Source organism: Sphaerodactylus townsendi, linkage group LG10 (genome assembly GCF_021028975.2).
Source record: "Sphaerodactylus townsendi isolate TG3544 linkage group LG10, MPM_Stown_v2.3, whole genome shotgun sequence".
Classification (NCBI taxonomy): domain Eukaryota; kingdom Metazoa; phylum Chordata; class Lepidosauria; order Squamata; family Sphaerodactylidae; genus Sphaerodactylus; species Sphaerodactylus townsendi.
In genome coordinates this window covers 80,593,344-80,619,409 of record NC_059434.1, presented here as the reverse complement: position 1 = coordinate 80,619,409, position 26,066 = coordinate 80,593,344, and the positions used below count along the sequence as shown (strand labels likewise).

The 26,066-nt window shown below is 51.3% G+C and overlaps 1 protein-coding gene across 1 annotated transcript; it reads left to right on the top strand.

Annotated features, from left to right (window-relative positions):
- Nucleotides 1-13,840: 13,840 nt before the first annotated feature.
- On the top strand, nucleotides 13,841-26,066 carry CCNG2 (cyclin G2). The gene is made up of 8 exons (XM_048509517.1): nucleotides 13,841-14,161; nucleotides 17,137-17,265; nucleotides 18,404-18,541; nucleotides 19,762-20,012; nucleotides 20,598-20,676; nucleotides 20,764-20,862; nucleotides 22,140-22,345; nucleotides 24,608-26,066. Exons 2-8 carry the CDS (start codon nucleotides 17,137-17,139, stop codon nucleotides 24,726-24,728), a joined length of 1,023 nt encoding a protein of 340 aa, XP_048365474.1. The 5' UTR covers nucleotides 13,841-14,161; the 3' UTR covers nucleotides 24,729-26,066.

Sequence of the window (26,066 nt, the reverse complement as noted above, 5' to 3'; positions counted from 1 at the left end):
GACTCTATAGTTATTATACAGTGCTGAGGTCCCCCTCCCAAACCCTGCCTTCTCCAGCTCTTACCCCACCCCAATCCCAGGAATGTTCCATCCTACAATTGGAGATCTTCCAGAATTATAGCTGATCTTCAAGCTACAGATGTCAGTTCCCCTGGAGAAAATGTCAGTTTCGGAGAGTGGACTCTATGGGTATCCCATCCCTGCTGAGCGGCCTCTCCTTCACAACCCCCACAATCACTAGGATCGACACTTTGGATTTCTAGGACTTTCCTAACCCAGAGTTCACAACCCTGAAATGGGGCCCCTATAGCTGCTGCTGCTGACTTTTAAGAAAGACACCTATTCACAAATTTCCTAATATAAGGTGACCAGATTTTAACATTGGTAAAGTGGGACGCCATTGACCGGGGGGGTTGGCCGAGAAAGAGCGCAGAGGAAACAGGGGGGGTGCCCCAGAAGGCAGTGCCACTTGGCATGGGAGGCTGCCGCTGCCAGAGGCATTAGCTGGGAGAAGTGAGCCTGGGGCCAAAATATGCGTGTCCCGCCCGGCAACCGCCCTCCTCCACCATGACAAAAGTTTTTTGCAGCAGGTCATCTCAAAGTGGCCATCACATTATAGAACATGCCCAAACTGCTGGTCGGGTAAATAATTCAAGATGATTTTAAACTGATCATTATGACGACATATGATTTTTACACTGGAATCAAATGAAATCACCATACAATTATATACCATGTCTTATTCTGCAGCAACCACCAAAACATTCACGCATCCCCTGCTCTGTGGTGCTGCAGTGGCACAAAACCTGCTTGAAAACATGGATCCTCATGATTTTTTTTCGTCATCCCAAATCTGCGTTTTTTTTTTTTTTTTTTTTTTTTATCCACAACTCCAGTCATTAGCCACATGTATAAACACAACAATCACACAGTCCGGCTTCCTTGGTGCCGTAGTGGTGCAAAAACCTACTTGAAAACATGGATCCTCATGTTTGCTACGCTGCAGTCACCCAAATGCTGGAACATCACAGCTCATACCCTGCGACACATATACGAACATAATAATCCTGCATGCCATGCTCCATGTAGCACCATGGTGGGATTCAAAGTCCAGATCCTCATGGACTCTCAGAGTTTTTTTGCACTGGAAAGCTTAAATTCACCTTCACATCACATTATGTTCCTTATGCACAGACTGCCCAAATATGGATCCTATAGCTTTTTAGATTTTGCCACTACTGGTACAAATGGAGTTCCAATTACAGATCCTCACTATTTTCTGCCAGATTATAGCAAAATCTCCCTCCCCATGGCACCAGGATAGAAAGTTTTGGCAATAGAACCCAGGCACTGGCCAAACTCTGCCCTCCATCCCCATGGCACCAGGGCGAAAGTTTTGCCAGCAGAACCAAGGCACTGGCCAAACTCTGCCCTCCCATCCCCATGGCACAGGGCAGAAAAGTTTTGCCAGCAGAAACCGGGCATGGGCAAGCTCTGCCCTCCCATCCCCACCATGGCACCAGGGCGGGTTTGCCAGCAGAAGCGGGCATGGGCAAACTGTGCCCTCTCCGTCCCATGCCACCAGGGCGAAAGTTTGCCAGCAGAAGCGGGCATGGGCAGAGCTGTCGCCCTCTCGTCCCCATACCAGGGCAGAAAGTTTTCCAGAAACCAGGCACTGGCCAAACTGTGCCCTCCATCCCCAGCAGCACCAGGGCAGAAAGTTTTGCCACCAGACTGCGGGCATGGGCAGAGCTGTGTCCTCTCCGTCCCCATGCCACCAGGGCAGAAAGTTTTGCCAGCGAAACCAGGCACTGGCGACTCCTCCATCCCCATGGCACCAGTGCAGAAGTTTTGCCAGCAGAAACCAGGAATGGGCAAACTGTTGCCCTCTCCCATCCCATGCCACCAGGGGCGAAGAAAGTTTTGCCAGCAGCAGAAACCAGGCGCGGCGACTCTGCCTCCCATCGCCAGAAGGTTTGCCAGCAGAAACCAGCCATGGGCAAACTGTGCCCTCTCCATCCCCATGGCGCCAGGGCAGAAGGTTTACCAGCAGAAACCAGGCATGGGCAAACTGTTGCCTCTCCATCCCCATGCCATCCCAGGGCAGAGCGTTTAACAAAACTCAGTCATAGCAGCCAGGAGGAACAAGCTCAGCCAATCTCCTGGTGTTTCTGCCATGACCACTCCTTTCCCTACTAGGTGGAAGCTTTCCTGGCGGCCGGTGATCGAACCCGTCTTCATCATGCCACAGCCAGCTTGGGGCGGGTGCATCCGCCCAGCGGTACGAATAATGCAGCCGAGCCCAGCCTCCTGCCATGCTTGCTGTTTGTGAGGTGGTTTCCTGGCGTGCCCATCGTCTGCCCTGCAAGCAGCAGGCTGAGCATTATCCCTTACCAGCGGCGGCCTGGCGCGTGCCTTATCTGAGCTTGCCTCCTGCCGCCTGGCTGGTTGCGGCGGGTGCTTCCGGTGGCGGCCAGGCCGAGCAGCGGACCCATCTTCGCCGCCTGCAAGCAGCAGAGCGGGTGCATCCTGCCAGCGGCGGCCGAATCATTGCGGCGAGCCCGGCCTCGACTTGCTGCTGGTTGTGGTAGGCGGTTTCAGCATTACTATCTTCGTCTGCCTGCAAGCAGCAGGGCGGCATCCCACTGCCAGCGGCCGTACAGCGTGCGTAGCTTTGCCTCCTGCCCTTTCGCTGGTTGCGGGTGCTTCCGGTGGCTGACCAGGCCGAGCCGCCCGGACCACATCTTCGCCATACCAAGCAGCAGGGCCAGGCATTATCGCAGCGGCGGCCAGGCGTGAGCTTGCCTCCTGCCAGCCGCTGGTTGCGGTATTTCCGGTGGCGGCCGGGCGGCAGCTGGACCCATCGCCGTCAGCCTGCAAGCAGCAGGCATCCTGCCAGCGGCGACGCAGCGTGCGCTGTCGACCCAGCCTGCCACGCCTGGCTGGTTGCGAGAAGTGCTCCAGCGGCGGCCGAATCGAGCGGCGGCCCCATCTTCGTCAGCCTGCAAGCAGCAGAGCGGGTGCATCTGCTGCCAGCGGCCCGGCCGAATATCCGTGCGCGGCTTGCACCTCCTGCCGCCTCGCTGGATTTTGCCAGGCGGGCGCTTTCTGATGGCGGCCAGGCGAGCCATGAACCCGTCTTCCGTCACATACCACAGAAGTGGCAGGCGGACGCTGCCAGCGGCCAGCCTGGCCGTGCAGCAGCCCAGCCTCTTGAATGCCTGCGGCTGGTTGCCAGGCGGGCGGTTTCGGCGGGTCGCGGTGAGCGATTCCTGGTGGGTGGTTTCCGGCGGCGGCCGAGCCGAGCTGGAGCCCATCTTACGTCCGCCCTGCAGCAGCGGGCGGGTGCATCAACACGCGGCCCGGCTGATGGCCCGGCCTTTCGCTGGTTGCTGGTGACGCTTCGCGGTGGCGGCCGGGCGGAGCCGCGTACCCATCTTAAGCCGCCCTGCGAAGCGGTATCTGCCACGGCCAGCCAGGGCGAGCAGCGGACCCATCTTCATCCGCCCTGCAAGCAGCAGAGGCGGTATCCAGCGGCCCGTACAGCGTGCAGCGGCTTTGCCTCCTGCCGCCTGGCTGGTTGCTGACCTTCCAGCTGACGGCCGAATGAACGTAACCCCATCTTCCGTCGCCCTGCAAGCAGCGGGGCAGGCGCGCTACCAGCGACCAGCAGGCGAGCGCGGACCATCTTCATCCCAGCCTGCAAGCGGTAATTATCCTGCCAGCGGCCCGGCCACAGCGTGCGCTGGCACGCCACTACTTTCTCGCTGGTTCGCGAAGCTGATTCCAGTAGCCCGACCAGGCGAGCCGCGGACCATCTTACGCCCAGCCACGCTGCAAGCAGCAGGCGCGCTGCCAGCGGCGGCCTGGCGTGCGTAACTTTGCCTCCTGCCTTCGCTGGTTGCGGCGGGCTTCCGGTGGCGGCCAGGCCGAGCGGCGGACCCATCTTCGCCCAGCCCTGCAGCGGCAGGGCATCCTGCAGCCTGTAGCCGTGCGTAGCCAACCTCTGCCCGCCTCACTGGTTGCGGTAGGCGGTTTCAGCGGCGGCCGGAATCGACACGCCCGGACCCACATCTTAAGCCCGCCCTGTAAGCGGCAGGGCGGGCATCCTGCCAGCGGCCACGGCCTGGCCCGTCCCTTGCCTCCTACCCGCCTGGCTGGTTGCAGGCGGGCGCTTTCGATGGCGGCCAGGCCGAGCGGATCCGTCTTTGTCGCCCTCAGAGCGCATCCACTGCCGCGGCGACACAGCGTGCAGACCTTCACCCGCCTCGTTGGATTTGCGAGGCGGGGCGCTGATGGCGGCCAGGCCGAGCCGCCCGGACCATCTTCGCCGCGCCCTGTAAGCAGCAGAGCATCCTGCCGCAGCGGCCTGGCGTGCGCTGGCTTTGCCTCCTGCCCGCCTGCGGCTGGTTTGCCAGGCAGGCGCTTTCCCGATGGCGGCCAGGAGCTGAACGCCCGGATCATCTTCGTCCGCCCTGCAAGTAGCGGGAAGGCATCACTGCCTGCAGCGGCCTGGCCATGCTGCGGGCCCAGTACTCCTGCCGCTTCGCTGGTTTAGGCGGTTCAATGACCAGCCGGGCGAGCAGCGGACCCACATCTTCGTCAGCCTGCAAGCAGCAGGGCGGGCATCCTGCCAGCGGCGACGCTGGCCGTGCATGACCCAGCCTCCTGCCGCTTCGCTGGTTGCGGTTATCAGTGGCGGCCAGGCGAGCCGCGGACCATCTTCATCCGCCCTGCAAGCAGCTTGGTGGTATCCTGCCCGCGCCCGGCCTGGCGTGCAGCGTTTGCCTCCCTGCGCCTGCGCTGGTTGCGGGCTTCGATGGCGGCAGGCGGAGCGCGGACCATCTTCGCCAGCACTACGACAGCAGGCTGGTATTATCCTGCCAGCAGCCAAACTGCCGATACGCGTGACAGCCCTGCCTTTGGTTGCGAGCAGGCGGTTCTATGGCTAGCCAGGCTGAGCACGCCGGACCCATCTTTGCCGCCCTGCGAAACGGCAGGCGGGTGCATCCTGCCAGCGGCGACACAGCGTGCCGCGAGCTTTGCCTCCCTGCGCCGCTTCGCTGGTTTGCCGGAAGCGGCTTTCGGTGGCCGTCCGGGCGAGCGGATCGTTGCGTCCGCCCTGCAGTAGCAGGCGGTAATCCACTGCCATGGCCGGCCTGGCCATGCAGCGGGCTTTACCTCCTACCCGCCCTGCGCTGGTTGCGAAGGCGGTTCAGCGACCCGCTCCAGGCGAGCCGCCCGACCCCATCTTCGCCAGCCCTGTAAGCGGCAGGGTAGGCAGCATCCACCAGCGGCCAGCCTGGCGATGCCAGCCTCCTGCCAGCCTGGCTGGTTGCGAGGTGGCCAGCCAAACGCCCGACCCGGGCAGCGGACCCATCTTCGTCCATGCCTGCAAATACGCAGGGCGGGCTATCCAGCGACGGCCTGGCGTGCGTGGTGACCTCCTGCCCTTCGCTGGTTTGCAAGGCACCGGTGGCTGGCCAGGCTGCCCGCTCCAGGCGTGCGTATCGGCTTTGCCTCCTGCCGCCTGCGGCAGTTGCGGTGGGTGCTCTTCTAGGCTACTTCCTTGGATGCTTTTTAAAAGCAAGAGCCTCTCAACACTACCTCCCATGGTGGGAGGGGGATTAATCGTGCTGAACATGCTGGGTCAGTTGAAGGTGAAGTTAATCATTAACCCGGCGGTTGCAGAACTAAGGAGAGTCATCAAAAGGTGTTGAGATTAATCTTTAACAACGGTTCCCGAACTGAAAAGAAAATGTAACAACTAATGGTTGCTGCAACCTTCAAAATCGGGACTTTTCTAAAAACCCCAGGACGAGGGACTAATTGTTAAAAGCGTGAGCGTCAGCTGAAAAGCGGGACAAATGGTCACACTATCTAATATAAGGTGATCTCAGATTTTAACATTGCGCGGGACGCCATTGACCGCTGGGCGAAGAGCACAGGGCGGAAACAGGAGCGCCCCCCAGAAGGCAGTGCCGCCAGGAGAGGCTGCCGCGACTGCCAGAGGCTTAGTTGGGAAAAAATTGAGCCTGGGGCAAAAATATAAGGTCCTACCGGCAACCTCCACCACATGACAAAAAAAAGTTTTGCAGGTCATCCTAAAGCACAAATACCATTACTATATGAACATGCCCAAACTCATTGGAAATCTGGCAAAACCAGATGCAGATGATTTGCACCGCGATCACCGCGAATTCATACGATTTTACACTGGAAACGAAAATGAAATCACCATAAAATTATAGAACATGTCTTATTCTGCAGGAAGCACTAAACAATCACGCGATCCCATGCTCTGTGGTGCTGCAGCGGCACAAACCTGCTTTGAAAATACTGATGGATCCCCGCGATTTCACCAAATCATCCCAAAATCACCAGAACATCGGCCAAATTCCCAGTCACAGTCACATGTATAAACACAACAATCATTACACAGTCCACGCCATGGTGTCAGTAGTGGTGCAAAAAAACCTACTTGAAAACATGGATCCTCATGATTCTTCCACCTGGTCACCCCAAGTCCACGAAGGTCACAGCTCATAATTCTAGACATTAATAAGTCTAAACATGGCATCCCTGGGTATGCCATGCTCCATGGCACCATGGTAGGTCTTCAAAGCCTCGGGATCCCTCACGGACTTCAGGATTTTTTGTAATTCTCGGGTAACCCTTGTAATTCACCTTCATATCAATAATACATTATGTTCATATGCACAGATTCACCTCAATTCCGTACGAGTGGATCCTGGCTTTTGAACACACAAAATGAGTTCCAAATTACATCCCCACTTATTTTTCGCTTAGATTATAGTAAAATCTCCTCCCATGGCACCGGTAGAAAGCCATTGGGACCTAGGTGATTGGCTAAATCCTGTCTCCTCCTATCCCCATGGTACTGTGGGCAGAAAGTTTTGCCAGCAGAGTTCAGGCACTGGCCAAATCCCCTGCCCCTCCCATCCCCATGGCAATCAGGGCAGAAAGTTCTTTGTCAGCAGACCGGCATAAGCAAATCCTTGCCCCTCCCATCCCCATGGCACCAGGGCAAAACGGTATGGGCAACCAGCCCTTCTCCGTCCCCATGCCACCAATAGGGCAGAAAGTTTGCCAGCAGAACCGGGCATGGGCAAAACGTAGCCCTCCTCCTCATTCCCATGCCAAATTGTGGGCAGAAAAGCCTTGCCAGCAGAAAACCAGGTGACCGCCAACTTTCGGTGTCTCTCCCATCCGGCGCACCAGGGCAGAAAGTTTTTGCCACCAGACACCGGCATTGGCAACCAGTCCTTCCCGTCCCTTACGCCACCAGGGCAGAAAGTTTTGCCAGCAGAAACCAGGCACCGGCCAAACTCGGGCCTCCCGTCCCCATGGCACCAGTAAAGCACAGCAGAAACCAGGAATGGGTAAACTGTACCCTCTCCATCCCCATGCCACCAGGGCGGCGAAAAGTTTTGCCAGCAGAAACCAGGCACTTCAGCCACCGTCTCCATCCTATGGCACCAGGGCGAGGCGTGCCGCCAGCAGAAACCAGCCATGGGCAACCAGCCCCTCTCCATCCCCATGGCACCAGGCAGAAGGTTTTACCAGCAGAACCAGGCATGGGCAAATTGTGCCCTCTCCATCCCTACCAACAGTAACTTAACGAAACCCATTACTTACTTTCATTGTTTATAAACAAGCCCAATAATCTCCTGGTGTTTCGCTACGACCTCCTTCCTACTATGGTGGGCGCTCTGGCGTCGGCCAGGCCGAAGCTCCGCCTTCATCCGGCCTTTGCAACCAGCAGGCGGGTGCATCCTTTGCCCGCTGCCGGCACAGGGTTATGCTCGCTGGCCCAGCCTCCTGCCCGGGCCTTTGCTGTTTGTGAGGTGGGCGGTTTCCGGGCGTATCTATTCGGTTCGCCCTGCAAGCAGCAGGGCGGTAGATCCTTTGCCCGCCGTCGCCTGCCGCTGGTTTAATTTTGCCCGGCCTCGGCTGGTTATATGGTGTTTTCCGTATCGGCCAGGTCGAGCCGTGACCTGCAGCGGCATCCTTGTCGCCAGTCGGGTTGGTAATACGCGTCATAATTATCCGCCTTTGCTGGTTGTGAGGCTTTACGGTTTCCGGCGTATCTATCTTCGCTCCGTCCTGCAAGCAGCAGGCGGCGATCCCGCCCGCGTCGCCTTCGACGCGCCTGGCTTATCGCCCGCTGGTTGCGAGAGCGGTACTGTGGCTGACCAGGCCGAGTCAGCCGACGATCTTCGCCTCCGGCTTCCGTGCAAGCAGTATGGGAGCAGATCCCGGTTCGCTGTCGGGCTGGTATGGCCACGCCTTAGTTCGTTCGTTGGTTATGGCGATGTCTGTACGCCTGTTTTCGGTATTCCATCTTCCCGCCTCTGTAGCAGCAGTGTATGGCGATCCCTTGCCCTCATGGGCCTGCCTGACGCGTCACGCTCCAGCCCCCTGCCCGCTGGTTATGGCGGGTAAAGTTTCCCCGGGCGGCCGGGCCGGTGTCGGAGCCGTCTCAGTCCGGCCTGCAAGCGCATGGAAGCATGCCTTGGTTCGCTGGGGCCGCTGTATCGCGTCGCTGCTTTGCCTCCTGGTTATGCCTTAGTGGTCGGGCCAGGCCGAGCCGACCTCGAAGCCAACTTCCAGGCATGGCTGGCAATATCCTCTGTTCACAAGCCAGCGCCTGATGTGCCGCTGGCCCAGCTCTTGAATGCCCCTTTCGGGCTGGCCGCTGTGGCGGGCGGCTTCGCAGGGCGGCGGTTTCAGGAGGTGGTTTCGCGCGCCAGGCTGAGCCGCCAGCAGGGCGTGATCCTTTGCCTCACGGCTTCACGGGTTGCGTATGTGGGCCTGTTTGCCCGCCCGCTGGTTAAGTGAAGGGAGCGCTGGCGGTGGTCGGCCAGGCCGAAGCCGCCAGATACCGCAGGCAGTGGTATGCGATCCTTGCTCCACGGGCCAGGTCGAGCCGGACCTTCATCCGGGCCTCTTGCAAGCAGTAGGCTGGCGATCCTTGCCCGCTGCCGCTCACGTTTTTCGCTGGCGCCCTGCCCGCCTTCGCTATTAAGTGGCGCTCGGGCGGGCCAGGCCGGTGCCGCTGGCCTTATCTTCGTCTCACGGCAAGGTATGGAAGGGATCTTGCCCAGTTCAGCGCTGCGCTGCTTCGCCGGACGACGCCATCCGGCCTCTGCAAGTAGCAGGTGGGCGGGCGATCTTTGCCCGGGCTGCCGCCTGGTTGCCGCTGGCTTGTTTTTCTCCTCGGCCAGCGGCTGGCGGTGAGAAGGGCGAGCCAGGGCCGACCAGGCCGAAAGCCGCTGAATTTGACGCCGCCTCGGGCTTCTGCGGCAGTAGGGCGGGCGATCCTTTGCTCCGCGTCGGGCCTGCTTCGCTGGCTTCTGCCCGCCTTCGCTGGTTATGGTGGCGGGCGCTTTTCTCGTGGTCGCCAGGCCGGCCGGGCGGGACTCCATCTTTCGCCGGGGCTCTGCAAGCAGCAGGGCGGCGTATCCTTTGCCGTTAGCCGCATGGGTTGCCTGTCGCTCCGCTTTACTAGTTAAGTGAAGCCGGCGGTTTTCTCGGGGCGGGTTTGCCAGGCTAAGCCGCTGATCTTCGCCGGGCCTCTGTGGGCAGCAGGCTGGCGTGATTTCGCCCGCTGCCGCCTGGTCGTGCCGCTGGGTTGTTCTCCTGCCCGCCGCTGGCCAGTTAGGGCGGCGTTTCGTGGCTGCCAGTTTGTGCCGCTGATCCGTTCTTTATTCCGCCAGGCTGGCGCGATCCTTGCCTGCATTGCCTGAATGCGTTTTCGCTGGCCCAGCCTCCTGTCTGGCTTCGCTGGTTGGCGGCTGGCGCTTTTTCCGGTGGTTTGCCAGGGTCGGAGTCACGGATTTCCATCTTCGCCTCAATACCTTAAGCAGCAGGGCTGGGCGATCCTTGCCCGGCATCGCCTGGTCGCTGGTTTTACTCTCCGCCCGCTAAGTTGCCAGGGTGGCGCTTCCAGGGTCGGCCAGGTCGGTCATTGATCCGTCCGGCCTCTGTAGCAGGGCGGGCGATCCTTGCTCCGTAGCCGCCCGCCAGCGCGGGTCTATCGTTCTTGCCCGCCTCGGCGAATAGTACTCGCGCCAGGGCCGAAAGCTGACTCGCCAATCGGTCACTTCCGGTAAAGCAGCATGGCGCATCCGTTCAAGGTTTGCCTGAATGCGTCATTGGCCCAGCGTCCGCCTTCGTATTAAGTATGGCGGTTCGGTGGTCGCCGAAAATGAGCTGACGTTTCATCCGCAAGCAGCAGGGCTGGATGATCTTTGCCCGCGAGCCGGCCTGGATATCGCCTTTCGCTGGTTAAGTAGGCTGGCGTCCGTATCGCCAGGCCGCAGTCGGCCGGATTTTGTTCTGCAAGCAGTAGGATGGAAGGGGATCCTTGCCCATGGTCGTCGGCCGTGGTTGTGAAATCGAAGTCGCCCGGCCTCGGCTGGTTGCGCAGTCGGCGGTTTCATTGTGCCGGGCTGGCCAGGCTGAGCCGGCCGGATCTGATTTTGCCCGGCCCCTGCAAGCAGCAGGGCGGTGATCCTTGCCCGTCGGCCTGGCTTGCCGGGCAGGTTTATGCCTCCCCGTCTACCGCTGGTTGCTTGTATATGCCTCGCGGGTCGAAATTTCCGTACCGGATCCGGAGCCGCCCCTGCAAGCAGGGCGGGATAAGGACTTCGCCCCGCGAAATTTGCCTGGCTACGCCGGGTTTCTTGCTCCCTGCCCGGCCTCGGCTGGTTGCGAAGCGGGCGGCTTCAAGGGCTCCGCTATCGGTCAGCCGTTCCATCTTCTGTAAGCAGCAGGCATATCCTTGCCGCACAGTCTACGCGTCGCTGGCTTCCAGCCTTCCTGCCCTCGGCCTGGTTATGTAGGTGGTGCCAGCTGGTGTCGCCGCCAGGCCAGCTGGATCGCCCGCCTCTGCAAGCTGCAGGGCTGGCAATATCCCGTTACACCACAGGCCGCTGGCCTACAGCTCTTCCTGCTCCGCCGCTGGTTGCAAGCATGGCGCTTCCGTGGTTGGCCAGGCTGCCCGGGCCGCCGCTGGCTTTTGCCTTCCCGCCCGGGCTGGTTGTGTGCTCTCTAGGCTACTCTTGATACTTTTAAATAGAGCCTTCAACACTACCCCATGGTGGGGAGGGGATTAACTATTAACAGACATAAGCAAATCAGCGAAGAAGCGAACACGAATCAGCAGTTTGCAGAACTAAGGGAGAGTCATCAAAGGTGTTGAAGTTAATCTTTAACAACCGGTTCCCCGAACTGAAGAAAATGTAACAACTAATGGTTGCTGCAGCCTTCAAAAATCGGGACTTTTCTAAAACCCCTTGGGACGAGGGACTAATTGTTAAAAAGCGTGAACGTCCCGCTGAAAACGGGACAAATGGTCACACTATCCTAATATCATAGTTAGTTTACTTGAAAGATATTGGATATAAGATATCGGTTTCAAAATATAGTTGTTTGTTTGTTTGTTTGTTTATTTACTTACTTAACTTAATATACCGCCCCATCCCAAAGGTTCCCCAGATACAAAGGAAGGTATACTCAGTTTTGCAAACTGGGGGTTCCCAACCTCCAGGTGGTGGCTGGCTCCTGCTATTGCCACTGATTTCCAGTTGAAAGACATCAGTTCACCTGGAGAAAGTGGCAACTTGGGAAGGTGAACTCCATTATATCCCACTGACATGCCTCGCCTCCCTCCTCAGCTCCACCCTCAAAACCTCCAGGTATTTTCCAACTCATAGCTGGCAACCTCTATTTCAAGACAAAAGTCTTATCTTACTTGCAATTTCCTTGTTCAACATTCACCGCTTTGTAGATCTTTTTTCCAGGCCCAGGGCCTTGCTATTGTTATGTTAAAAATCCTAAATACTCTTGCAGAGAATTCAATTAGGCTCTATGGAAACCAGTGGAATTATTTGTTTTTTTTTAAATGGTGGCCTTCCCATGACAATTAGCTTTCTGACAATAATCCCACTCTAATCATTGGGTAGCAATTCGCCATCATGATTCTAAATCAACACCAGGGCTGCTGGCTAGCCTGGACATGCCAATATGCGCTGAGAGAATGGAAGTGGGATTGAAATTTCCTGTATGGTCTGGACCGCTGGTCTGATCCAGCAGGGCTCTTCTTATAATCTAATGTGAAGAGAAAATCATTTTGGAAATTCTTACATGGAAAATTTCAAGAGAGGGGGTATTTTCCCTATAAGTATTCCCAAAATGCCTTCCTCTTCATGTTTCTGAATAAGTGAGCTCTTTCCCAAAATCTTTTATTGAAATCCTACTGAGAGCACGGCTGGATTCCAGTTTTGCTACAAACAGACTAAACACGACTATCCTACTTAGGTTGGAAACCATATTAACTGTATGTGTATGTGTATGTGTGTATGGGTGTTAACCTTGAAGGCCTTGCGCGGCCTGGGGCCCTCGTACCTTCGGGACCGCCTTACCCCATATGTCCCTACACGGCCTCTGCGCTTGGCAGAGGCCAATTTACTGGTGGTTCCCGGCCCCTCAATGACACGGCTGGCCTCTACCCGGGCCAGGGCTTTTACGGCCCTGGCCCCTGCCTGGTGGAACACTCTTCCTCCAACTGTCTCGGAGAGTTCCGCAGGGCCTGTAAGACCGAGTTGTTCCACTGGGCTTTTGGGAGGGCCAGCTGTTGAGGGTGAGCGCCCTCTTTGTTGCTCCCTTTTAACATCTGGGGAGTCACTCCCTTTTTAACATCTGGGGAGTTGTGACACCTAGACCTGCCGTCCCCCTCTCTGGGAGGGGTTTTATTTATAGTTTATACTGGACGCCAAGTGGTATGCTGTAATTTTATGTTTTATGTTTTAATGACGCTGTATTTTATATTACCTATTTATTGTTACGATTATTTATGTAACATCATTTTGTTGTTCACCGCCCAGAGCCCTCAGGGGATGGGGCGGTATATAAATACGATAATAAATAAAAATAAAATAAAATGTCAGACAGACACGCAGCAGGTGATGTGATAACAGGAAGAGGCGCATCTGTTGAATAACTGCCTGCCATGCAGCTGTCAAAGGCACAAGCACCAGGGCAGAAACCCATGTGGCAATCTTGCAAGAGGAAACTGAAGTGTTAGGCTCAAGGCAGGGCCCCGTCACAGAACTGGCAGCTGCACTTTCAAAGGGGCCTCATGAGACTTTGGCCCCGCACTTTGTTTAGCTCAAGACAAAACTCTGCCTATCCGTTTTCGTCGCTTGTCAGGTAAACGACAGTTATGACCGTTGGCTATTTCTATGGGGAATCAGATCAAAGAGCAGCCGAAATGGGGGAGGCGGCAGGAGGAACTGTAAAGGTCCCTTCTGATTGGTCAGTTGCGAGTTTTTCCATCATCAGCCGCCCCAACAACACACAAGCTCTTCGCAAAAAACATCCGGGGAAGTCTGGCAAAGGCAACTTGGCTTTTGTCCAATCAGCGCTGGCGCCACGCCGACCAATCAACGCGCGGATATTTGGGCGGACTTTTCAAAACACTCTTTCCTCCTCCCCCATCTTGTCCCTTTAAAGGAGTGATTTGACTTCGGTCTCCTTCCGCCTTTTTGTCTCCTCATAGCAAACCGGAAAAAAATCCCCCCAAACCTCAAAGTGAAGTTGGCTATGCAGTCCTGACTCATGAGAGAAATCAACCCGTGGGACGTTATACTCCCACGTTAAGAAAAAAAAAGGAGAAGGCTTAAAAAAAATAATCCATGAACCGACCGCATCACTCGGCTTGGTATCCTTCCGTACTGGAGGAAAAACAAAAGCAACGGAGGAGCGGTTTGTGGGCGGGGTGTGCGGCGAAGGGGGCGTGGCCGGAGAGACTGTTGCTCTCGGTCGGGCCCGACTCCATTTTGACCTGCCTCTGAGGCGCTCCTGGCTCGGCTGCCCCTCGGAGGCGTCCGCAGCTGAGGCGATGGTGCCGCTGCCGGGCTTGCGCTGACTCCGGGATCCGGGCGGGGGAAGACCGGGGCTTGAAGAAGGGGCGGCGGCGGCGGCGGCTGGATGCGGGGCTGGTGTGGAGAAAGGGACCGCCGTTGTCGTTGTTCTCGGGCTCGGCCGCCGCCACCGCCTCCGCTGCTGCTGCTTCTTCAGCCCCCGACCGTCCTCCTTCGTCCTGCCCGCGGGAAGGCCTGCAGGCGCTGCTAAAGTGAGTGGGGGGGCTCCGGGCGGGGGGGGGCTTCCTCTGAGGGAGGAGGATGGCGAGAGGGGAAGGGGGTCGCCGAGAGGCCAGCCTTTCTTCCTACCCTACCCCGAGAGAAGTTTCTATTCGCTTGTGGGGTCGCGCTACCTGCTACGTCCCCCCCCCCTTCGCCAGTTCTGTTGTCTTTTGTTGCCGTGGGGGGGGGGGATCGGGAATTAAACCCGAGTACGGTTTAAACGAGGGATGTCCCACCCTGGCCCTCCAGATGTTCATGGAGTACAATTCCTATCAGTTCCTGCCAGCACTGGCAATTGGGGGGGGGGGGGCAGTCAGGAATTAAACTCTAATACGGTTTAAACTAGAAGTGTCCAATCCTGGCCCTCCAAATATGGACACCTCTAGTTTAAACTGTAGTGGGATTCAATTTCTGATCCCGTCCCCTCCCCCCATACTGGCAGGAACGGATGCGAATTGTAATTTGCTAACATCTGGAGGGCGAGGAATGGACACCCCTGGTTTAAACCCTACGGTATAAACCCTGGCTCAACTGCGACAATGGCGAGGAGGCTCCCCCCCCCCCCCAAGCTGGCTTTAAATGGGAACTTGAGGGCCTCCCATGAATCTGGTGAGCTGTGGATTCGGGACAAAGGAAATACTTCTCTATGCAGTGAATGATTAAAAGTGGACTTTGCTGTTAAAAGATGCAGTAACAGACGCAGAGACGGACAACTTGCAAAGGGATCAGGCAGAATTGTGGAGGAGGGGTCTTTCGGTAGCTACTAGCTGTGGTGACAAAGGGAACCTCCACCTGCAGAGGCAGTCAATCTCCAAATACCAGTGCCAGGAGGCGACATGAGGGGAAGCCTTGACCTCTGCCCAGTTGTTGACCCACTTCAGTCACTGGCTGGTCACTGGGTGAGGTGGGATGCTGGACGAGATGGACCCTCACTGATAAGAACCTCTCTACTGGATCAGAGACCATATCTAGTCTCTGATCCGGCAGGGCTGTTATGTTCTCTTGATAAAGGAAGGCAGCAGGGCCAAGATGAGCATTTGATATTTTTTTTCAGACGGAGCGTTGTTACTGCAAAACCCAACCAAAAGAGGAGTCTTGCAGCGTCTTAAAAGGATAACATTCCCCCCTCCCCCGGCTTAGGCCTATGAAAGCTGATGCTGGAATAAGATCTTGGGGCATCTTAGAAATTGAACAAGGATTTCTTCTATCCAGCGTAGGCCTATGAAATCTGATGCTGAAATAAAATCGTGCGGTATCTTATTGAGAACAGAGATTTTTTGGGAGTGGGGAGGGTGAAGGACTTCCTGGGCTCCCGATTTCAGTAATGAATACCCTGCCACTGAACCTACCTTCTTTATTGCTCTTTAGCCATGAGCTTTGGCCTGGTCAATACTTGTGTTTAAGCTGCTTCCTGCACCAACTTCTCTTCCCCTCCCTCCAACTGAGAATTACACTCATGATGTCATTGACACCATGATTTACAACTCATGATGTCATGGACACCAACCCAGCCTCAGGAGATTTCCCAGTGTGATTTGCTATCCTGCATTTCTCTAGTAAAATGAGCCGGGACTCATGAAAGCTCTTTTTGACACAAATGATGTCGGTCTTTAACATGTCATTGGACTTCTCATTTATTTTGCTCTAACAGGATAATGGTGCCGTTATATTCTTTAGAGATTGGAAAGGTTTTCTATGGAGGGTAACCTTGGCCAAAGTGGGTGGTGGAGACTGCCAATTAGATGGATGTTTTGAAGTGCCGTGGGGCCATTTACTGAGCAAGGAGGGACTGATTGCATTCCTTGTAATGGGTGAGTGCGTGTTAATCAGGAGCGAGTCTAGTGAGGAAGGTGAGAGGTGTGCGCAGTTCAGAAGAAGGTTCTCAAAGAGTTTTTCAGGAGCGTTATCTAGGACTAGACAAAGGGTGAACTGAAGGCACTGGGAGGTACTTTGCAGTGGTCGTGTGGAAGTCATAATTGGTGAGGTGCTGCCAAAGATAGTGTAATGAGGGCTATTCAAGATTTGACCTGTGCCAGCGTAAATTGTTTCCTGTATATGTGGGGATCTTTATGGTCAACTAGGCTTCTGGACTCTTTACATTAGTCATTTCTATTTATGTATCAAAGGCTTATCTAGGCTCAAACTCAGGTGGTGGTGATGGGACCAGTCGACTTTGAGGGCCAATACAGATGAGAATGTGAAGGGGGGGGCACTCGACGTACTCCCACCTGAGCTTATCTGAACTGTCTCTGCATGTGGTATTCAGAGGCTGAACAACATTGCATTTTGGGAATGCAATAGACCCTTGTGATAACCCCTGAAATCTGGCTGCGAATGTGCAGGATCAAAAGACCATTAACAGCCACTAGGGCTGTCTTCCTGAATGGATTTTCCGAGCCTAAGATTTCCTCAGAATTTAACCCCACTGATTTTGGTGGGTCCCATTTCCAAGAAGTAACAGTGCGCAGGGCTGCAGCTTGACTGAATATGTTCAAGGGGGATTGTTTGTATGCGCAGGCATGCCTCTCTTTCTCCCCCCTCCCTTTTTTTGGTCGTATATGGAAATTGCTGCCTCTGTGCCTACGTGACAGCTACTCTTCCACACTCCCCCTCCTCCCCTCCGTGGCCTCTCTATTAAATGCTCCCTGCGAAAGAGGGGGAGGAGTGCCATTGTTTTCAGTGTGAGCCAGGATTCATCATATCTCTTGCCTCTCTCGCTCTCACTATGGTTTTGACATCCACTGTAAAAAGATTAGATTAGACATGTGGAACAGGTAACATACATAAACATTCTTGTCAGGAATCGTTAGCTTTTTAGATGTGGCAGCTTAAGGCAGACTGGAATTTTAAATTCTTTGGGATTTTTTGATTGATGTACACTTTTACAGCTGTAAATAGATTACCGTTGTGGCTATTTTTTCCTCCATCTAAGAGTATTTGCATACTTCCCCCCCCCCCTTTTAAGATGAAGGATATCGGAGCTGAAGAACAGATGGGCCCTTGGCTTTTCAAGCAGCTGAAGTTCCATTTAGAGCAAGAATGGAAATACCAACCTCAGGAGAAGGGCTTGAGCCTGATCGAGTGCACTGCAGAGGTGAGGAGGCGCTTGTGCCTGGGCACGGGAGTTAATGGTGGAGCCGCAGCCGTGGCGAAATCTGGAGGAACTGGCCAAAAGCCTTCTGTCGCCAGTGCCTTTGTTTGGCAAGGAAAGCATCTTGTGTTCGGCCCGTGCTGGCTCTTTCAACACTGGCTGCAATCGGGTCCCAATTAAGCCTTGCCAAATCCTGTTGATCTGAATTAGAGCAGTTTTAACAAGTGTGTAACATCCTGTTCAAATTAATGAAGCGTCCAGGTGGAGTGTTCCAGTTCTCGGTACTAGATAACAGAATGACTCTATCACAGATACAGACACACGCTCCTGTTCGAACAGTCTCTTCGTCCTAGCGACTGTTTCGTGCACCGTCTGTCCCTTGCCACCGCTCTCTTGAGAAACCAAATGTTGTGTTGCCGGTCCTTAAAAATTAAAGAAGAAATATTAGGGAAGAAGCTTAGAGTGTGGGAGCTTGAAAAGCCAAAGTCAGGCTGCTTCTCAATGTTGCCTCCTCCTCCTCAGATTTTAGTCAGGTATTGGCAGTAGCTAGGCCGTAAGCATCATAAGCAACTTCTGCTTTCTTCTGCAAGTGCCTGCTGGAAAAACAAAGCAAGCAAATGAGAGCCACCTCTCATTTCCGTATATGCAAGCCTGCCATCTGCTTTGCATGTTGTTTTTTTAGCCTGGGCCCGAGTGCTTTGCTGTGCAGTGCCCTCAGTGGCCAGTAGGAGTAGTGTCACCTGGGTTCTTCAGTATGAGGCTGAACTCTCTCTCTTGACGTGCTCCTTGGGTGATACTAGGACAGGATGGGGGTAGTTCTTGCCCCCAGGCAGCTTGGCTGGAGAGTGTTTTCCTGGCCCACCCCACTTCCCCGCTGGAAAAAACTTGTCATCGCTCCTCTATTAGAATGCATAGGCAGGCATCCAAACATGTTGGCTTACCTTATATTTGACTGCATCTGCTCCTCCTCTGACAGGGAGAGGGGTATTGCCCCAATGTTTCAATGACTTTAGAGCCACTCAAAAGCACAGTGCTTTTGTCTGCTTTCATATGGTCTTTGTGGCTGAGTGCTCTTTTGCTTCTGGAAAAGGGAAGGACTCTTTCTGCCCTCCTGATGAACTTAATGTTTTTCTTGCTGCAGAATGACAACACTTTGTGTCCAAGACTGAGGAATGCAAAAGTGGAAGATCTATGGAGTCTGACCAACTTCTTTGGGTTTGCCATGGAAACATTTGTTCTGGCTGTCAACATTCTGGACAGATTTTTGGCGCTTATGAAGGTATCTAAAAGTGGAAAGTATTGCTGTATCTGGTTGTGTCCAATTGTCTTCAGTGGGGGTCCCCAGGCGTTTTGAGCCTGCAGGGCACCTTTGGAATTCTGGCACAGGTTGGTGGGCACAGTCACAAAGTGATGGCATTAGGAGGTGCAGCCACTCTTAAAATGGCTGCTGCAGGAGGTGGAGCCAGCTAGAAAATGTCAGAGCGAGATTATATAACAGTAACTCTTCAACACTTTAAACCAAACCTTTGTTTAACAGGATGTCTTTTAAATCTGCACAGCCAATTAGAAACCTTGCTGGGCAAAAGTCCACCTGGCCCCGCCCACTTTCTAAAAGGATTTGGTGAGTGCCAGGAAAGGTGTCTGTGGGTGCCATCGTGCCCACATTAGGCACTCCTGCAGGTTTTGATTCCAATTTTAAAGTTAAAGACAATAGGAGGATTAATTTCTGGTCATCTAGAACCAATCCACAATAAACTGTGTTCAGAATTAGGGACATCTTGGAGCAGCAGTGGCATAGTGGTTAAGGGTTCTGGAGGAACTGGGTTTGATTCCTCACTCTGCTGCCTGAGCTGTGGAGGCATCTGGGGAATTCAGATTAGCCTGTACACTCCAACATGTGCTAGCTGGGTGACCTTGGGCTAGTCCCAGTTCTTCAGAGCTCTCTCAGGCCCACCTACCTCACAGGGTGTTTGTTATGAGGGGGGGAAGGGAAAGGAGTTTGTAAGCCCCTTTCAGTTTCCCTCCAGGAGAGAAAGGGGGGATATAAATCCAACTCTTCTTGTTAAACATTGGTGTGTGCACAAGTAATATTTAATAATCCAGTAATACCTCTTGGTACCTTGATCTCAACCCTGACTGTCGTCGTACCCTTTTTAATGCGATCAAAGGAATCCTTCTGCCCAGTTAAAAATGTGGCCTCATAAAACATCTACTGTAGAAATTTTAGTAAATGCCCTTTGCCATTATTAATGGTGTAAATGTGGGTCACTTTACAGTTATGACCTGTGTTAGCTGCAGACTATTTTATTACTGCAGTGGAATGTAACTTTCTAATGCGAGGACCTTGTCCTAGTCACTGTAAAAACTGAATTCCAACAACATCCATAGAACGCTAGATGAATGTGCAGACTGTTAATATCATCTGTTACATTTCCCATCCGTTACATATTACCTGTTACTGTAATAGCCATTCTTAAATGTTCATTTCCTCTTCCTTAGGTGAAACCAAAGCATTTGTCTTGCATTGGAGTCTGTTGTTTCCAACTGGCTGCTCGAGTGGTTGAAGAGGAATGCAACATTCCCTCCCTCCATGACGTGATCCGCATCAGCCAATGCAAATGCACAGTGTCTGACATGAAGCGGATGGAAAAAATAATCTCAGAAAAACTGCACTTTGACTTCAAAGCTACTACTGCCTTAACGTTTTTGCACTTGTACCATACTATTGTACTGTGTCATACCTCAGAAAGGTAAGTGCAGGATCAGTTTATTTACCTGTTTATTTTCCATCCTCCCTGGTAACCTCTCACCTTTTCCCTATACTGTCTTTATTTAGACTTCTGCCAGGCCTGTGGTTGAGACAGTGATGACTTTCATCTGGCTGACCACCCTTTCCCCTTCCCCTTTTATTTTTCTTTCTTCTTCGCTTTTCTCCCCCCTTCCTTCCTCTTTTCCTTCCCCGATTATTGTTCAATCTTATTCTCTATTTCCCATTGTCCCAGTTAGTGGGTTAGTTGTGGCTCTTTCTCCTCTCTGATTGGCCCCAATTTTGTATATATAAGAAAGCCATTAAGTTATTAATTAAGAGTTTTATTTGTATTAAATGAAATTTTAAATTGTTTTATTTTGTTGTAAGCCCCCCTCAGCCCAACTTGACGGAAAAGGATGAGGCAAAAATCGAATGTGTAAATAAACTGTTTGTACTGGTTTTAGATACTCCAGTACTGGCTGACATATTATATTTCACATTCTTATGCATGGTGGGATACCTCTGGTTAAATATGTGGGTTTCTTTGTCCAGCTTGACTTTTTTTTTTTCAACTTGTCCCTTATAGGAAAGAATTGTTGAATCTTGACAAACTGGAAGCACAACTCAAAGCTTGTAACTGCCGACTAGTTTTTTCAAAAGCAAAAGTAAGTCAACGGGATGCCTGTTCGGTAGTTAAGAATTGCAGTACAGTCAGGAGTAACTGAACTAAATGTGTGTTCATGTGTTTTCAGCCATCCATCTTGGCCTTGTGCCTTCTCACTCTGGAAGTGCAGACTTTGAAATCCATCGAACTGTTTGAGATTGTTCTGCGTGTTCAAAAGCATTCAAAGGTTAAAAAAAATTGACTGTCTTCCCCCCACCCCCACCCCCCTTGGGACCTGGGATCCTCTTGGTGTAATGGAATGCTCCTTTGGAAATGATGGAGAGGCTCTTGAAGGAAAGCTTCCACATTGAAAAGCAGATGTCTTAATGCCATAAGGCAAACTAGATTTTAAAAAAAAATGAAATAACATCTCTCTGGAAAGTGAAATGAAGGAAGTAGTCTCACCCCATTGTGTGTCATGTGGGGATTGTGAGGAAGAGATGGACATTGCAGCAATGAGGCGTCAGGCAGGAAATGCATTCTAACTGTTGCTTCTGAGCAACTCCTACCTGTAGCAATGTATTTGACAGCGGAGGCTGTGTAATTGTCCGCAATGTTTCCTGCGACCTTGCTAAAGCAGCTTAAAGATAAACATCTGGCCACACTCTGAAACTGAGAGCCAGTGTGGTGTAGCAGATGGAGTGGCAGACAAGGACTTGGGTTGAAGTCCCTCCTTCTACTCAGGAAGCCTCTGGGTGGCTTTGTTACAAACTCACCCTGGCCTGCCTCGGTAGATTGTTGTGAGAAAAAATAGAAGAGGGGAGTATGGTGTTCCAAATCTGCTTTGAGTCCCAACTAGGGAGAAAAGCAGGATAGAATGAATTACAAATGGGTAGTCAGTATCTTTAGGAAATGGGTAGTATCTTTACAAATGGGTAGTCAATATCTTTATGAAAATACTCACTTGCCTACAAAAATCAAGTATTAGTTGCAGAAGATTTTTAAAGATTTCTACTAACTCAGTGTTTGATTTGGTGACCGGTATGTGAGAATCAGCAAATAAGCCGTGGCAAGAACAGTGAGCACAAGTGACATTCTGGTGGTGGCAGAAAGTGCCAGCACTTTGTAGCAGCCCTTGTAGGGTCTTCCAGGCCAGAGATGAGCATGAGTGACTTGCCATTGCCTGCCTTTGCAAAGGACCCTGACTTCCTTGGTGGTCTCCCATCCAAGTACTAACTGGGGATGAGCCTCCTTCTCCTCTGAAGTCTGACAAAATTGAGCTAGTTTTGGCTAACAAGATCTGGGGCTTTATTTTACCCTGAACCTATACTTACCTGTTCAGCATATCACCTGGACTACAGTCCTTTACAGCCTTACTTGATCTATGAAATTAGTGTATTTGCTTCTACGACTCAATCCTGTGCACCATTGATGCTCAGTGCGTCAAGGATTATAGCTGTCCTGGATTCTTTTGAGAAACTGTAATGTAACTATAAATTTTGTTTGTTTGTTTCTTTGTTCAAGATAAGCGACAGCGACTTGCTTTATTGGAGAGAGCTGGTCTCAAAATGCTTAGCGGACTACTCTTCTCCGGCATGCTGCAAGCCAGATCACAAGAAGCTAGTCTGGATTGTTTCAAGACGTACCGCCCAAAATCTTCAAAACAGCTATTACAGTGTTCCTGAATTGCCCACCATCCCTGAGGCTGGATGCTTTGATGAAAGTGAGAGGTAGGTCCCAATGGCACAAGAAATGGCAGTTAAACCACTGAGACAGCATCTTGGGTACTGCTCCTATCAAGTGACAACATAGCACAAGATTAAGGGCGTCTTAATGCCGAGGTCTCAACAAAGAGTGGCTGTGGCTCAGGAGCGGAGCATCTGTTTATCGTGCAAAAGGTCCCGGGTTCAGTCCCCAGCTTCTTTAGTTAAAACTGTCAGATAGGTAATATGAAACACCTGAGACCTTGAAGAACTGCGATCGGTCAGAGCGGACAATACTGCTCTTGAAAGACCAATGGGCTGACTTGGAATGAAGACCGTTATATGCGTATGAGCTAGCCAGTCTTGCTAGAATCTCCTACTGTCTTCTGATGTGCCAGTTTTACCAAGCGACAGTTCATACTCGAAACCTATAAACAGTTGGGCATTATTTATCTGTGTTATGATCTTGCTGATACTTAAGAACACCGTTGTTCAGATCAGCAATTGCTGTGCCAAAGGTTCTTCCAAAAGAAAACTGGACTCGGATTCTAGTCAACCAGCAGTTGACCAGTAGTTCAGGAGAGAATCACCCTGTGTTGATCAGTTCCCTTTTTACAATTATTGGGAGCAGTCACTGGGAAACATCAGCTCATCTGAATGAACGACACAGGTGATCAGTACGTGAAAGCACCTATCACATTTTACACAATGCACATTTGTTTCTAGGTGCATCAACCCAGTAGCAAAATATGGCTTTAAAAGCTGCTTGGTATGTTGTGTGTTGTCTGCAGTGAGTGGTGGCCATAACTACATGCTGTTGTGAATCAGTTGGCATAACTGTAAACCATGGACTAAATGTCTAGCAGCTGCTGATTAAAAAAGTCTTCCCACACATAAAGGTCTGCCTGTAGAAATTTCATAGTCTCTTACTGACTTTGAAAACAGATTGAAATGCCAAGGGTCCTTTTTAGCTTTTTTAAATTAGCTCCAGGCAAGTAGGAGTTATGAGAGTAGACGCGGAAGTAAGTATATAATCCTCTTTATATTTACAAGTGAAGACAGCTTCGCTTATAGTGTGATGATGCCTGCAAACACTTTGGCATCCCGAACCTAAGGAGTCTACAGAATGTAGTTTTCAGACCTAGCAGAACATGTTTTGAAGAAATGATTCTCATGATACCATTTTTAGTAGATTTGGCGCAGCCTTGCTGTCTGATGTAGCCTGCCATGCTCTGCTTTATTGGCATTTGGGGCAGCCAGAGTTGGCTCGTGGAATGAAAGACTGAGCTTTGAGACAATTGCCAAAAGTGCTCTCCTGGGCTTTGCACTTTTTTTTCATGCAAAGTGACTAGACTTTTGATGGTCCCTAGCATCTTTATTAAATCTTGGGCAATAATTGCATCAAGAAAAGGACAAGGTCATAAGACTGGGTATACTCAAGGACCCAGTTTTGCATTTGGGAAGCAGTTTGCACAGTGGACAAGATGGTCTAATAGCAGCTCTCTCCTTCCTTAGATTGGGCCAGTCAGGCCAAAACAATCCATGCTTTTGCAACATTGCCGTTGGGTTAATATAATATGCTCTACGCTGAGCTGGCCTCAAAGACAACCAGAAACTGCAGTTAGTTTGGAATGCAGCAGCCTGATAATAGTTAAGGGCTAGCTGACAAGAACATTCGTTGACCATTTAGAACCAACCATCTATGCTGGCTGCCGTTTTGTTTCAGTTCAATTCGAGGTGCTGGTTATGACCTTTAAAACCCTACGTGACCTGGCTCCCACACGACAGGCAATCTTTGGCGGCAGGGGTATTTGGGGTTTTATTTGATTTAATCAATGCTTTGATAATGATCTGTGTCTTGCTTTGAGCCAGGCTGAAAGGCAAGGTATAATAAAACTAAACCTCTTGGTATACTTCACTAATTTACTCTTAATGTAGTACTCTGAAAGCTATATCATTTTGCCTTAATCTCTGTCTTATGGTGAGAACTTGAGCTTGTTATCACCTAATTTTTATTGAGCTTGGTGGGAATTGTCCCCCTTTTAGCAACCCTTAGGAATTCAAGAATGTGGTGTTTAGTACTTGAAAGCACTTATACTGTATTGTGAATGTCAGCTGTCCTTAAGAAAAGTAGATTTTATCATATCCCAGGTATCTTGAATTGAGCCCTTTCATCAGTTTCTGAATAACCAATTTAAAAAAAACACCCTTGTGCGTATTAACTGTCTGAATGAATGCATTGCCTTGACTGATCCATGGTTTATTACCCCTTACTCCCACCCCATCTAGTGAGGACTCCTGCGAAGACATGAGCTGTGGAGAAGACAGCCTCAGCAGTTCCCCGCGGGACCTGGAAAGCACTTTCTTCTTCGACCTCAAGCCCAAAGCCAAGAGGAAGGCTCTCTTTTGAATTGATGTGCTGCATGGGGCTGTTAACGTTTGGTAGTACTCTCAACAATAAGTAGTTACGCGCATTCTGAACATTGGCAGGAATTCTCACTAAGTACCCAAACTGTGTAGTGTACGTTCCCTTTAGTGTGGCAGTAAAACTCAAAAGTAGCACGGTAGATCTCATTGATCAAGCGAGGCTTCAGCGAGACGAAGCATTAGGAGCATGCTGCCTCTTACTAATTTACACAATGGCTATAAATGTGCTGGCACGCCTGGCTGAATTGGAAACCTGGACTTACGAGGTTAAATCTGAGTGAGCGGCTTTGGGGGTCGGCTAAACTGCAAAGAAGTAGGTGCTTTATTTCATCTGGGACTGAAGTACTTAACCAAAACTTTAGTTGTGCGTTCTTTTTAAGAAAAAGGTTTTTTTTTTTAAAAAAAAAGGTTTATCCAATTTCAGTAAGCTTATTTAGGGAGGAGTATAAACCAGAGAACAGGTGGTTAATATGTGCTAGTATTAGTATTAATTTGTGAAGCTCTGCTCTAACATCTTCACGTTTTCTTAGAAATTTGTAGTGTTAACATTCAAAAGCATTGCTATGGAATTAGAAAGATTGGCATTCAATGTAAATTCTACGTTCCCTTTAACTACTAACTCCTGTAGCTTATTTCCATATTTTTTCCATTGTCATAAGCGAGTCCGTAACGCATTTGCATGTTTAAGTGAAATCTGTTAGCAGAAAAGCAATCGATTATGCGGAAGTGTTGGTGAAATGTGAAGTTGATAAAAGTGGTTGTGATGACACTTAATTGCTTGCAATTTTTTTTCTTAAAGCACAGATTTTATGTTTGCATTACTTAGTATTTTAAAATATATATGCAAAGTGAGCAACAGAAGAAAATGTACTGCGTAGTATGATGACGTAATTAGCAATGATATGGTAGAAATGAAGGGGCAACAGAAATTAGGGTTGTGGCCTCAAATTCTGTAGCTGTTTGTGTAGGTGGAAGTGCCGACGTGAATGGTCATGACGTGTGGTGCGTGCTCTGATTTTTATAAAGGAAGAAAAAGTTTACAAAAAATATGTAAAAATGTAAATTAAAACTTGTATAAAAATTGAAAAAGCAAAATAAGCTGAAATACTGTATTTTTACAGTGTGTATGTAACTTTCTATAGCTATGTTGCATGTAGCTATTAATTTATTGTATCTTGTATATGATATAAATACTGTATATTGACGGCTTGCTTTTTTTGGTACTGCGAGCCTGAATGTCAAAAGATGTTTTCCGGAAGCTATTTTCTCTCAATGATAACCTGGATCTCTGCTTCAATTCAATAAAACCAAATGCATTTCC